General features: G+C 42.5%; 1 protein-coding gene across 1 annotated transcript in view; it reads left to right on the forward strand.

Moving 5' to 3' along the window:
- LOC147435680 (uncharacterized) overlaps positions 1-12,115 on the forward strand; it is a 54,792-nt gene extending 42,677 nt beyond the window's left edge. Inside the window, exon 2 of the mRNA XM_086488671.1 lies at positions 9,867-12,115. Within this exon, the coding sequence (XP_086344797.1) occupies positions 9,900-11,753 (1,854 nt within the window). The 5' untranslated portion in view covers positions 9,867-9,899 and the 3' untranslated portion in view covers positions 11,754-12,115. The remainder of the gene's footprint in view (positions 1-9,866) is intronic.
- The last annotated feature ends 3,336 nt before the right edge of the window (positions 12,116-15,451 follow it).

Below are 15,451 nucleotides of genomic sequence, written 5' to 3' on the forward strand. Positions count from 1 at the left end.
ATAAGTGAGAGGGTTTTCTCGCTTGGAACACCAAGGAAAAATAATTCTAAATGAATTATTGGAATTTTAAGTGAGAGGGTTTTTCTCACTGGAGACATCCGAGTACATAATATTCCTAGTGCGTCATTCAGAGTAATGACGGGAGCACTATGAAAGGGAATATCTGTAAGGCCACCAGGAACGAGTACTTTTGATGCGTCACATCGGATGGGTGACAGGGAGCATCGGAAAGAAGTATCCGACCATCCGGGAACGGACATCTCTGATGTGTCATAGGATGGGTGACATAGAGCATCGTGAAGGAGATTGTATCGTAAGTTCGGTAGGAAAGGACTAGGTGATGGGTATTCCTGATGCGTCACAAGGTGGGTGACGGGTGCATCGGAAAGGGAATATCCATAGTCGGGAGGAAATTCCGAACTGTGTTAGAATTGTGCACAAGGAAAAGCAAGCACTTGAATGAAGATGGGTTCAGAGGAAACTTTGAGGAAAAACAGATGCTTTCTGAGAAAGCGGGATTGCTTTTCGGGAAAGCAGATGCTTTCCCGCGAGGAAGTCTTTGTCTGCATTGCAACTGTGCATGTGATTGCATCCAGGGACGCCTGGGAAGTGCTGTGAAAGCATTGTTTTAACTTATAAGGTTTTATTGAGTTTTTGGGCAGGTTCAGATTATTTTTAAAATACGCCGGCCGTCTACTTAATAAGTGGGCAGCCATCTAATAAATAAGGCAACAGATCAGCCAGCGTTTTCTCTCTCTCTTTTTTTGGCAGAACAGAAAAAGAAAAAAGGATTTTTTTTTTTTTTTTTTTTTTGACGGCCGCGACCACGCGAGTAGCTATTCGTGCCCGTGGCTAGGAGCTATAAAAGCATCACATGCCCTCACTCAGAGGGGAGGACCAATCTTTGCAAGGAGGAGATGCTACTGCAGATTTCAGCCATAAAGAAGACGTTGCCAGTGATGCCCATGGCTGCCCCAAGTGTACGAGACGTCGCCAAGACCCAGTGCGCTAGTTCCCTCGCGAAGAAGTGCCTACGAAGCGTGTTTCCATCGCGACAGGTTGCTGTTTTTCTCTGTTTTCAGCCCATAAATGTCGTAGACGGGGCTGATTTACGAGAAGGAACCCGAGAACACACCTCTTTTGTATGTAGGATTGGAAGAGAGGATTTTTCTATGTAAAGATCTCTTCCGGGGAATTGCTTTTCGAGAACGGAGTTGTGTTTCGAGCGTCGAGACTTTGAAGGTAACGTTTTTCATATTATGATCTTTGAGTATTTGATTGCAGGTGTACTTCCTCTTCGTGAGGGAGTAGAAGCAGAGGAAGGCATGAGCCTCTGTAGGAGAAAAGCGCTCTGAGGAACTAGAGCCAGATCAGCCCAAGGGTTTCGTACCCGAGTTTGGGAAGAAGATCCACGGATCGGAGAGAGGTAGTCTCTCAAGTTGCGGTCCGGAAGTTGGGATTCCCAAGTAAGGACTTTGTGTCCGGGAAAGCAGAGTTGTTCTGCAGGAAGAGGACTCTGGAAAGAGAGTTAGAAAGAGTTGCAGGGATGTCATGCCCTGAGTCTGGAAGGTGAGATCCAGAGGCGAGAACCTTGGTTCTCAAGGATTTGGAACAAGGAACGGAAGTTCCTTGGAATAGGGTTTTGCCCTAGGAATCGGAAGCTGAGGCTTCCGGGAACCATCAAGTCTTATTCTAGAACGAACGTGGTAATACGTTTGGTTCAAGTGCTTGTATAGACTTCTCCTCAGTAATAAAGATACTATTACGGGGGGGGACCAACCCATCTTCTGGTCCCCAGTACTGTGTCGATCTTCTCACTCTCTATCTCTCTCTCTATTTATTTCTCTCTATATCCTCTGGCTTCAATAATAAGTGATAAATCCTATTTATCCGAATGTATTTTATATTGTTATGCGCTCCCGTTTGTGACAAAGGGAAGTTGGAGTTTACCATATAACCAACTCCGGCCATCAACCAAAACTCTCAGGAACAACGAACAAATTCTCTTGAGTCTCGTGAAACCCAACCTCAAAGGCCTCGTCTGACACAATGTCAATGAGAAACCCTTTTACAAGAAGGCCGACGATTCGAATGTTTTCAAAAAGGACATACATTCACTACATGTCCAGAGCAGGCCTCGACGTCTGTCGAGGCCTTTAGAGCAACCTTTTGCTTCCACGACAGATTGATCCGTAGGGCCACCTCCAGCTAAGAGAGTTAGACCCGCTATTGGACTAGTCCTCGATATCCATGGCATACACCTTGAAAGTACAAATGAATTGTGTCGAGCATATAGCAAAGTCAACGGCTTGAAAGCCCTTATTTTCTTTGGTCCCGATGTTGGGTTAAAGGCCTAAATAACCCCTTTTTGTACATTTTTATACTTTGTCTAGGTTCATATTGAACCTGGACACATTTTTTTAAAGTCATTGATAATAAAAGTGGGAAAACCCAAAACTCATTTATTGAGTTTTCTCCAAAAACGTGAGCTCTCTCTCTCTCTCTCTCTCTCTCTCTCTCTCTCTCTCTCTCTCTCTCCTTGCTTCGATCCCTAGCGCCTCCTCTCTGTTGCACTCCGCCTCCTGCTTTTTGCTCCAATCCTGCACTACATTGCGACGCACACCTACCGGTACCTTTTGCTTCACGCTTTCAATTGGTATTGAGAGATACCAGAGTAATAAGAAGATTTCTTTTGCTTTCCATAAAGACAATCGTTACAAAAATCCAAATTTTTGCCTTTTACATTAACCCTCTTCAGAGAGGAAAGCACATCAATACCCTTTTGGCTCATATGGCCAAGTCTCTTATGCCACAATTCCGTGTGTGAAGCAACTTTAGCAACAGCAAGAAACTTGCCAGGCAAAGCTAATCCTCTTGATCTTATTCACTCCGATGTATGCACTATGCCTGTTAAGTCTTTTGGTGGTGCATTGTATTTTGTTACATTCATTGATGACTGTAGTATGTATTAGGAAAGGATGGGTGCATTTGTTGAAAAGTAAGAGTGAGACTTTTAATGCTTTTAAGAAGTTTCATGCTTTTGTCACTACGTAAAAGAGTACTAAGCTTGAATGTCTCAGATCTGATAATGGAGGAGAGTATGTATATGTTGAATTTCAACGTTTTTGTGATGAAAATGGGATTAAAAGGGAGTTGACAGTCCCTTAAAATCCGTCTTCTAATGGTGTGGCTGAGAGGTATAATTGTACTTTATGCGAGAGAGTGCGTTGCATGTTGTCCACTGCTAATCTTTCCCAAGAGTTTTGGGGGGAGGCATTGAAAACTGTAATTCATATTTGCAATCGCTCTTCTAATAGTGCGCTGAAAAATGACATTCCAGAGGAGGTTTGGTCTGGCAAACCTGCCTCTAATGATCATTTGAGAGTATTTGGTTGCGAAGCTTTTGTTCATGTATGGGATGACTTGAGAACAAAGCTTGATATGAAGTCCATTAAAGGAGTCTTCCTAGGTTATGGGGAAGAAGGTGAAATGGCTATAGAGTGTGGTTACCACAATTTAGAAAGGTAAGTCGCAGCCGAGATGTAGTGTTCAATGAGGCAAAATTGCTTAAGAATGCTACAAAATCTGATACTGACAGGAAAATTGCCAGATTTCAGCCATCCGTGCCACCCATTGATGTTGAAAAAGAGCCTCATGATGCATTACCGCAAGCTGAAATTGATAATCAACTGGTTAACCTTGAGCCAGAAGAGGTAGGACATGATTTTGATGCTCCTAATGAGGATGGACAGTCACTTGAATTGGCTGAAAATGATTTTCAGCAGCATGATAGAGCTGAAAATGAGTTGCCTTATGATGTAGAACCGTTGCCTAAGAATGTAGATGATTGGGTATGCAGGTCAACTCGTTTGAGAAGGCAACCGCAGAGATTTAACCCCTCTTTGGATCATGTAATGTTGACAGATGAGGGTGAACCTCTTACATATAAAGAGGCCAAATCATGTGAGTCAAGCAGTAAGTGGGAGCTTGCGATGCAAGAGGAAATGAAATCCTTGTATGCAAATGATACTTGGGATCTTGTGCCATTGCCTAAAGGGAGAAAGGCTCTTCCTAACAAATGGGTATACAAGATTAAGATAGTGGATAAAAAACCCAAGTACAAGGCAAGATTGGTTGCAAAAGGTTATGCACAGAAAGAAGGAATTGATTTTCAAGAAATCTTTTTACCTGTTTTAACGCTTACAACTTTACGTGTCCTTTTTGCTCTCGTTGCGGTACTTGATTTGGAATTGAATCAAATGGATGTAAAGACAACGTTTTTGCATGGTGACATTGAAGAGGACATATATATGAAACAGCTTGAAGGTTTTGTAGTTCCTACACGCGAGGAACTTGTATGCAAACTGAAAAGAGCTCTGTATGGTTTGAGACAATCATCACGATAGTGGTATAAGAAGTTTGACACTTTTATGCTGTCTCAAGGCTTTAAACGCAGCCATGCAGATCATTGTTTGTATATGAAAAGGGATGAAGATGGTAGTCCCATCATACTTGTTCTCTATGTTGATGACATGCTGCTTGACGGGAAACATAAGACTAGTTTTGATGCTCTGAAACGTAAGCTAAATTTAGCATTTGCTATGAAGGATTTGGGTGATGTAGAGCATATTTTGGGCATGTGTATTAAAAGAGATAGAAAGCTGAAATTGCTGTTTTTATCTCAAGAAAGATATATTGCAAAAGTACTTGACAGATTTAATTTGGCTGATGCTAAGTCTCTTGGGGTATCTTTACCACCATACACTAAGCTTAGCAAAGCAAATTGCCCAAAGGATGAGGTGGCATTGAAAGCAATGAAGGGAATCCCTTATGCATCGGCTTGTGGTTCTTTTATGTATGCTATGGTTGCCACTCGTCCCGACATTGCTTATGCAGTGGGAGTTGTTAGTCGATACATGTCGAATCCTGGCAAAGCGCATTGGGAAGCTGTCAAATGCATTCTGAGATATTTGAAAGGCATACAATCATAGTGTATCTGTTATGGCAAAAGTGACTTGAAGTTGCAAGGATATTGTGATGCAGACATGGCAGGTGACATGGATACCAAGAAATCTACCAGTGGATATGTATTTGCCATTGTTAGTGGTGCAATCTCTTGGTGTTCTAGGTTACAGAAAATTGTGGCATTGAGTACTATTGAGGCTAAATATATTTCAGCCACAGAGGCTTCAAAAGAGGCCATTTGGCTGGGCAGACTTGCAAAAGAACTTGGCATGCTTGCTCATACACCCGTGTTGGGTTGTGATAGCCAGAGTGCTGTCTATTTAGCAAAAAATGCCATGTTTCATGCGCGTACCAAACACATAGATGTGCGGTACTACTTCATACGACAGGTATTGGAGGATGGTCTAGTCACCTTGACTAAGATCCATACACAGGATAACCTTGCAGATGTTCTCACCAAGAGTCTTGCTAAGGCTCAACATGAGCATTGCATACAGCTGGTGGGAATTGGTTAACTTAAAGCCGTCATTTATGCCTTTAAGTGGGAGGTTGTTGGGTTAAAGGCCTAAATAACTCCTTTTTGTACATTTTTATACTTTGTCCAGGTTCAATATGAACCTGGACACATTTTTTCAAAGTTACTTATAATAAAAGTGGGAAAACCCAAAACTCACTTATTGAATTTTTCCCAAAAACGTGAGCTCTCTCTCTCTCTCTCTCTCTCTCTCCGAGCTTCGATTCCTAGCGCTTCCTCTCTGTTGCACTCCGCCTCTTGCTTCTTCCCAATCCTGCACTACATCGCGACGCGCACCTACCAGTACCTTCTGCTTCGCGCTTTCACCTGGAACTACAAAGAACTTCATCCATCCAAAATTCTTGAAGCAAATGCACTTTGATTATGATGCAGAGGGTGGAGAAATTGAAGCCGAGCTAGCTACGAGGCAAACTCAGAAAGTGGTACCGCCCATTGGTACTCTTCCAATGACTATACAAGGTTATCATGGAAAAGCCAATTTCCAGATTATGTTGTTGGGTAATTGCGACGTTCTCTTGGGCATGTCTTGGCTCGACAAGAATGATGCATGTCACAAACTGCTGACATGTCAAGCCCTGAAGGATGGAGCCAACTTGTAGATCACGGCCGAGGGGCCTCAATCCTAAGAAGAACAAGCAACAATAGAAGAAGAAGTCCTATCAACTTATGGGACCCCATTCAATGGGGCCCAAGTGACAAAGGAATTAAAATAAAGCTGGCCCTCACACAGCGTAGAATCTGATGACGTTGCAACTGTACATAAAACCGATTTTGTGCTGACATGATGACGTGGCAGATTGTACGTATTTTTGCGTTTTGCGTTGACTGTTGACTGTTGACGTGGCAGTTGTACGGATTTTCGTGATTTACGCTGATAGCTTTTGGGCATTGCTTTTGGACCAGATGCTTTTGAGTTTGAAGGCTTTTCATGTAAAATTGCTTTTGGGGCCTAGGGTCTTTAAATATGAGGCCATGGGCTCATTCTCTGGCATGCTTCCTGGAGAAGGTGCAAAGTTTGGAGTACCGGCTTGTATTGTGTTGATGCATTATAAAGAAATACAGAAGGGGGCGGCAAGGTTTGGGGCCAATACTCTTTGGGGTGGAATTCCGCCACTCCGTGTCGCGTGTCGTCTCTCTCTCTCTCTCTCTCTCTCTTTCTCAGTTCAGTTGTTATTGAAGTGTTAAAAGTTTGTTCGGTCTATTCTTTTCTATTGGCACGTGGTGCCCGTCTTGTGATAATGCAACTTTCCACATCCGGAACCGAACCATTACCTTGATGTAGAAGGACAAGCCAATCGTCCTTAAAGTTCAGCTGTCCGAACAAAAAACATGGATGATTTTTCTAGTTACTTTGTAGTTGGATACTTTTGAACTCTGTTTGTTTGAAATTTGTTTGAAATGGATGGTATCTGTTTTAAACTTGTCTTGGTGCTGATTTGAATTGTTTGACTCTGGTTTTAATACTCGTTTCAATGATTGGTGATTTTACTCCCGGGTTGAGTAGTTAGAAATGCTGTTTTGGTATTGTGTGAATCTTGGAACGACGCAGACGGGATGTCTGGGTAGCGTTTCGTTGTCCTCTTGAAAACCTCGGAACGATGCAGACAGGATGTTTGGGGAGCGTTTCGTTGTATGCTGGAAAACCTCCGAACGATGTAGGCGGGATGTCTGGGAAGCGTTTGGTTGTATGCTCGAACCTCCAACGTAGGCTATGGTTTGGGGAGGGCTTGGTTGTACAAGTCCTCTGAACTCATGGCCCGGACTTTTTTAAGTTATTTGCGGGGGGAGTGACGAGGTAGTCGTTGAGTTAGCTTCACCAACTTACAGATTCTTGCCGAGTGGCCCAAATTTAAAGATGGGTTAGGACTAAAAGTCGTAAGCCCGAATAACTTGTAGAACCTTTGTCGAGCGGCCTAAATTCATTTTAATAAAGCACGTCACACACACACACTCAATAACTTGCGTAAAAATTGATGACATGACAGGTTGTACGGACATTCAATGTTTTGCGCTGACAATTGATGATGTGGCAGCGTTATACAGATAGCCGCTTGCTTTTGGACCAAATGCTTTGTGCCAAACGTATGTCTCAGTTTGTTCTTTTCAGCTGGCACATGGTGCCCGTCTTGCTACAGTGGTATTAGAGCTACAGTCGTGTGCTTTTCTGAAAGCATATCGGTTCTTTCAATACGAGACAGAGCAAGATGGCGCTTCTAGAATCTACATAAATTTTTTCTCCCTTTTTTCGAGAGAAAACGGGACATACATGAACCTATAGATGGAAGCTATGGGTTGGATACGAAAGAAACGACAAGACGAGGAGGAGGTAAAGGAGAAAGAGTTCTTTTTTGCCCTAAAAAGCGCAAAAAACGTGCTTTTTGATGCCTTTTGTTATGTGGAGGTCTCTAAAAATCTCTTCAACGGTTGAGAATTTTGGGTATGCAACAGATGTCAAAGTTGATCATTTCGACGCGCCCTATGCCTTGACGCGAGCGGATTTTGATTTCGACAATCTTGAAAAATTAGGGTTTTTGCAGAAAATTTCAGTACGTGTAAAAGTAATGTTTTTCGAAGCTCTTTTCTTTTGTGTGCAATAACAGGTTTTAGGATCGAGGAATAAGCATTTGGGAGCATGGAGTTAGACATCCACTCTACTACAACGAGGAGACCCATTTTGCTTGAGAAATTGTTTGAAAATACTGTTTTGAATTTGTTTGAAATGGATTTTATCTGTTTTTAACTTGTTTTGGAATTGATTTGAGATTGCTTGATTCTGGTTTCAATGATTTGTGATTTACTTTTGGCACCCCCAATAACTTGCAGAACCTTTGCTGAGGGGCTTGAAATCATTTAAATAAAGTAGGTCACACACACTCCATAACTTGCGTAAAAATTGATGACGTGGCAGGTTGTACGGACACCTCTGCGTTTTGCGGATTGTTGACGATGTGGCAACGTCGTACGGACAGCCCACTGGGCGTTTGCTTTTGGTCAAGATACTTTAGAATTGTTGCTTTTATGTAAATTGCTTTTGTTCAGGCTAAAGGTCTTTAAATACGTGTTGTGGGCTCTCTCTTTTGCATTCTACCGTACAGAGAAGTAGAGCAGAGCTACAGAGTTAGACCATGTTGAAGCAATATAAAGAAATACTGAAAGGGGTGCCATCGTTTGGGGCCATTGCAGTGTGGGAGTGGAACTCCGCCACTCCGTGTTTCGTGTGGATTCTCTTTGTGTTTCTGTTTACTTGTTTAAAGTGCTAAACGTCTGTCTCAGTCTTCTCTTTTCAGTTGGCACGTGGTGCCTGTCCCATTACATCATCACTATGATGCGACTAACTACTAATGTAGTATCGTTGAGGATAATGAAGGATCAAATCCGGGCTCTGGCACCTCCCACAACTTTGCCCGTGTTGGATTCTTTGACTTCTTGAAGTCATGGGTGGAAAGGCCTTTAAGCTTAAATGAGTCGAAGACCGTCGTCATGGTCGCAGCCAAATAGCGTAGTTGTCTCCATTCAATTTTTGATGAGTCAGGAATGGGGGTAGAGTAGGAATCTTGATTGGTCAATTTTTTCGCCAAGGGCACAATAGCCCTTGCGTTTTGACGTTTAAAGGTTGGGTTCATATGTCGGCGTGGTTCATATGTTCATACATGCATGCGCCTGTGCGTGTGCATTTATTGCCCTATATATAAGTGCAATGTGTATATGAGTGCACAGATGCACTTTTACTGCAGTGCTCACATAACCCGGTTTGTAGTGTAAATTTCTTGGTTGAATATGGAAAATCCCGGTTGTTATTTTTTTGGACCTTCATTTCCAAGGTTAAAAATTGGGCATTTTAGTTGTAAATCCTGGTAAATACCTTACATTTGCACATGAATCCCAGTAGTCTTATTATTTTGGCCTTAAAAAACAAGGTCAATTTTTTTTTTTTTTGGAGCACTGTTATACTGCACGCATGCACGCGCACACAAAATAGCACGCACATTTACATGTGCTCATGCATATGGCCATGCACGCTTACACAGGTTATGCACTCATGCGCGCGCGCACACATACACACACATACAATACCTATGAATCTGGGTATACCCTTGATTTTTCTACCACTTTGGTTGCAACTTATTACCTCATTTGAGTTTTAACCATTCCTGAGGCTGAGGCTATTGGTTTGTACTGTTTTACTCTACTCTTGGACATTTCCTTCCATTTGGTGAATAGCGTTTTCTCAGATCTGTGAAGGTAGTTTCTTCCTAGGAAATAATCTCTTTCTTTGAAGAGCATGACATTTGAGATGCTGATTCCTCATTTGTAGAATGGTTATGCTTTCCTTATGTGTGTAAAGTAATCCCTTATTTTCTTTCAGCACCTTGAGGCAAACTGGTGAAGTAGCGGGAAGATGGAAGCTCATGCCAGTGAATCCAATATGGGATTTGCTCGAAGGTTGGCATCACCCAAAAAGAAGACACGGGAAAAAGCCATTTCTCTCCTTGTGCTGTGGCTCACGTCACAAAAGCAGCTTGAGGAAGATGAGCTCAAAAAGGTATGGAAAGGGCTCTTTTATTGTGTCTGGCACTCTGACAAAGCTCCAGTGCAAGCAGACCTAATTGAAAGGCTGGCATCCATTTTAGAGAAGCTCGATGATGGTCTTGCTTTAAAGTTCTTCAAGGTGTTTTTAATAACCATGAGGCGGGAGTGGGCTGGCATAGATAGGCTTCGATTGGACAAGTTTTACCTTCTGCTAAGGAAGTACTTAGCTCATATGTTCTCAGCTCTGCAAACATCAGGTTGGGATGCTGATTCGACTAAGGAGTTCATGGATATTCTTTTGGAGAATGCCTTCTTGGCTAAAGACCAGTATGCTGCATTGGGCATAAACCTTCATTATGCTGATATATTTCTCCAGGAACTTAAAACTGTTTTGCCCTTGAGAGCAGAGATCTTCAAGCTTTTGCTAGAGCCCTTCTTGGTAATCTGCAGTCATTCATCAGAAAAGAGCCTGCTTCAAAGGATCAAGGAGAACATATTTAACCATCTCTTTAATCTCAGCCGCATGGTCATAACGGCCAAGCAAGAGGGACATCCTATAGATGTTGTTGAAGACGTGCTTGGATCATTACTTCTTTCTGCACCTTTTGGCCCCGAAGCTTTTAAGCTGGCTTCCCTACCTTCCACCTCACAAGCAAATCGGAAGATCTTGTATGAGCTCCATGGGGAGTTCGAGAAATTGGAAAAGCTATTAGAGACTTCTGGTATCGCCCTTTCTTTGCTAACAGATGTTAAAAAAAAGAAAAAGAAAAAGAAAAAGGAGACAGGTTTAGTTCCAGTGCATTCCATTGCCAAGGGAACAAAGAAGGAAGCACGATCCAAGAAAATAGCCGCTTCTTCAAAGGAAAAGGTCTTGGACAGAGGAAGAGGGAGTAAAGGAAGTTCCTCGAAACACATCAGTGTCTTCAAAGAGTGTAAGGCACCTTCTGAAAGTAAAGAAGGTGAAAGGAGCATGAAGGCGGACAAAAGAAAGGGATCTGAATGCATTGAGCCTAGGGACTCTAGTACTCTTGAGAGGAAAGACCATGAGACAACAGGCAATGAGGAGGAGAAAAGGCGAAGATCTGTGAAGCGGAAAATGGTTGCCTTGGTGGGAACAGGAACTAGTGAGGAGGGGCTACGGAGTATATCCAATGGATTGGGTATGGATGATTCAGTGGTGTCAAAATTAGAAAAACAGTTTGATATGCTTGCAGATGCAGCGTCGGTCGTTGACCTCTCACCTAACATCAAGATGTCAAAGGTGGTCTCTCCACAAAGTACAGGCAAGAGGAAAAGGAAAATACCGACTTCCAGTGATAGTGCTGCTGAAGGCCATGAAACTCTTGCGCTTCCTGTATCTGCTGGTGGACAGTATACAACTCCTACAGTTGTTACGAGTGGAAAAAGCTCAGGAAAGGTCAAAAGGGTTAGGTTTGCTCTCAAGAAGAACCTAGTTTGGACGCCTTCCACGCCTCTTCCAGCTGAGAATGTTAGAGTGCCTCCCTCAGCTACTCCCAGAGGTAGTGCATTAAAAAAAGGGGTTCCTCCTGGGCCTATCATCTCTGAGACAGCCGGTACCTTGAAGCAGCGGAAAGGGACCCCAAAGTGGTCCTCAACTCATGGAAAGAGTAGGAAATGCATGGTGAACTATGTTAAACTGTTGTGTGAGCAAGAGCTTGCTAAGGGTGACCTTAGCACATTCTTGGGTGGGTTGTTGAAGTGATTTTGCTTGGCTTTCTGTTGGGAACGAGGGGCTGAGCAGCTGTGTCCTCGTAATCCAGGGGAACTTGGGTTCCTGGTACCTTTTCCAAGCTGATTGGAGCAGGCTGGAGCTCTGTAACATTCAAGGCTCGGCAAGTGTGATTTCTTGTTTGTGGTCATTATCAGTTGTTACCACAAGAGTGCTCAATGGGATTGTTCATCAAGGAATGCCTTAGCTTGTAAGCCTCCGAAGTTCATGTTTGGTATTTCAAGCATCAACTAATGGGATTGTTCATCAAGGAATGCCTTAGCTTGTAAGCCTCCGAAGTTCATGTTTGGTATTTCAAGCATCAACTAATGTGCTGGCTTCCATATAGCTTACGATTCGAAGGGCTTAGTCTTCTGTTCATTAAAACCAGAATGACCTCCAGTCGTAGAACTCGATGAGTACGGCTGGTCTTTTGCCCTGAGCTGAGGGCAAGTTATCATGCAAGATGCTGCTGTTATGGCTGGAAGGTTTGAAAGGAATGTTAATGACAGAACGTAAGTCTTGCAGTAGTTGTTACTCATTTCTGTTGTGGCATGGTGTGTACGTTATATGGTGTAAGCTTGTTGGTTTTGTAGAGCATTTCACTTTCTTGACATATGTTTTGGGAGATTTGAAGGGTACTTCTTTAGCAGGCTGTTGGAACAAACTACTTGATGAGTGCGACCTTTGTGTGTAATTGATGCACATATGTTAACATTTGTAATACGTGTGAGCTAGCAATATATACAGCAGCATGCAAGACATATTTTTGGTTCCCAATTTTGATGCAAGCGACATTTTTTTCTTTAGATTTTGAGTCTTTGGCCCTGGGCTTGCTTAGTACTTGATTGGATCCCATAGGTTCCTTTAGAATATGAAGAGCCTTCATGTGCTTTTGCACGGTGCCTAAGAACAAAATGAGACATTGCCAAAGAGTGTGCCTTTGTTTTCTTTGTAATTGTTTTCATGTGGATTAACTTGAGTCTCTATTTTTAGTAGAGTTGATTGGCACAATTGTAGGTCATGTTTGTGCATATAATTAATTTTAGTGAAGAGTTTTCAAGAGTCATCGCAATGTATCTCCAATCCTTCGATTAGATTGAAGATGTACCTGAATGAAGTGTTTTGTGCTGCACACATAGTTGTGTGGTTTTGCTGGATCTTGATACTGTAAGGGATCTTCATATGTGTGCATTAGGCCTTGCAGACGACCCACTTGTGGAGGCCAGCTATTTTATCTTGAGTTCAGTATCACCTAATAAGATGCTGGGTCCTTTGCCACTTACGCGACTTTAGTCATGCCATGCGCTTATCATCAATTAGATGTTTTGTAGTCAGTGTCCAAGTTCAAGCAAACATCACATTACAATTGATGTTCGTATTTGTGGTTTGTCCCTTGATGAAAAAGTCATAAAGAGAGTAGGGAGTCTTGATTTACACATATGCCTTATTCTTATGGAATCTTGGGAGATCTTTTAGCATTGCGTGCACATCTGCATGTCTGCAAGAGAACCGTAGTGGGCGATGGTGAGTTGTGCATGCAACTAGGACATCAATAACATCTGGATGGGGAAATGCACATGCAGCCACAAGGTCTCCCTTTGTGCATGCACTCAAAACGTCTCTCACCCTAGCATGCATCCATTTGTTTTTGCATGGGATCTGCAGTCGCCTCATCTTTCTACAAATATGGCCTATAAGGTAGGCCTTCAAGGCCCTATTCCTACAACGTGTGAGGAACATTTGCTCTTGACTCGATTGGCAAAAGGAGCTCTTGATTTGCAGCTTTGGAAGAGTGGGAGGAGTGCAGATAAGATGTAACTTCAAAGAAGCTAGAAAAATAGGAATGTGGGTGCCCCGAGAGGAGGTAGGTAGAGCAAGGAGACTCCCAAGAGAGTGATGTAGAGCAGGCAGATTTTGTAGGGTATGCGGGGAAGGGGACATTAGTATCTGATGGTTGAGAAATAAAGACTTGCTGCAAGCATGAAAACATTGTGTACATATCAATATCATTATACAGGATGGAGACAATAAACAAATAAAGAGACAAAAGTTTGTTTCATTCAACATTTTTATACATGAATGTTTTGTGCATTACCCAACCTATGTAAACGGTTATAGTCTTCAACTAAAGAGAGAGTCCTGAGATTCCATTATCCGTTTTGCATCTTCAAAACACATTCTTTACAAACTTAACTAAATACTAAGCGAAACTTAATTGTTGTGGAGGAGATTATCATCATTTGATGTGATGTATCAATTCATTTGCAAAATGCTCGAGGACAAGCATGCGGAGCTTATCAAGATTCACACAAATGACAAACCTCTTGATCTACTAAACCAAGGGTCTACCCTCTGAAACATTTGCACAATGTTGTCGAGTGCTTATGGACATTCGGTAGAAATCTAGACTCTATATTACTTGTCTATGTCCATAGCTTGTTACATTGGCCTTCAAGTGGGAGGTTGTTTGGTATAAAGAGCCAACTTATCTTGTCAATCGCCTGTGTTCAATGGACATTTTAACACTAACAAAACTATCCTTATTCTTCGCCTGTTTCTCTTGCTGGTAAAGCATACAAGAGGACTGGGGAATCAGGCACAAATTCTAAGAAGTTGAGAACAACCTGGTTCTCCTACTGCATCATTTTTCTGGTTACTCTGATCAGCTGAAACAGTTTTTGGAGAGCAGTCGTCTGTTCTCCGACTGACATTTTAGTCTGAGGTCCTTTGCTGGTGGCCGTCTGATCTTCAAGAATGACCCGCACCCTTTGATCCAAGATTCCTCTAGCAATTTGCATCTGTACCAAAACTTTTTTCAACTGATTTCTGACATCCTTCATACATTTGTAGGTTGGCTTGTTTCCCAACAGAAGTTCTAATTCTATAGCCAGAGATTGAAAATCTGCAGTAGACTGTCGTTGCCAGTGTGGATTGGTCACTCTCTCTTCAGAAGTGATTATCCATTTAGGTATCCTTTCCAACAGCTAGACTGTACTGGGATGCGCAGGTAATTGGCAGGTCTCTTGATCATGAAAAGCAACTGATTTCCAGTGCTCCATCATTTTCCTGGCTCCGACATAGAGTCGCTGCTGAAAGCGTTCCAGATCAGATAGGAGATCATCATCCTCCAGATATTGCCTGGTTATGGGAGCTTGTTGATGTCTCAATTTCCTGTTTAGTGTGATAAGCTGTAATGAATTCTGCTCATCAGCTGCTGGTCCCTCAGCCATTACTTTTCCCTTTATCCTCCCTACTATGCTGGGACTGATTTGATGACAGATTCCCAGTGTTACTAGGTCATTGTTCTTCTGGCTGCTGATGGCTTGACTTATGCCCTTCATACTGGTCTGGCTGGTCTGACTGTGACTGACTTCCTCCAGTTGGCCCTGTGCCACCAGTACTAGGTCTTGGAGGTGGAGATGGAGGGGAGGCATCATCATCATCATTAGTATGCCCTTCGTCTTGGTCATCCTCCTTCTTATCAGCTTCTTCTTTCTTATCTTCTTCTTCTTCCTTATCTTCTTCTGCTTCTTCAAGGGAATTCTGCTGTTCAATATAATCCAAAATGGTTTGATTTGCCAGAGTATTATTATATTCAGCAACTTTGTCCTGCAAGTGACTTTGCATAGCCTCCATAAGAGACTTCAAATTCTCCAGATCAAAGACAACATTGCCTGATGGATTTAAAA

Source organism: Adiantum capillus-veneris, chromosome 18 (assembly GCF_014529385.1).
Source record: "Adiantum capillus-veneris isolate H3 chromosome 18, ASM1452938v2, whole genome shotgun sequence".
Classification (NCBI taxonomy): Eukaryota; Viridiplantae; Streptophyta; class Polypodiopsida; order Polypodiales; family Pteridaceae; genus Adiantum; species Adiantum capillus-veneris.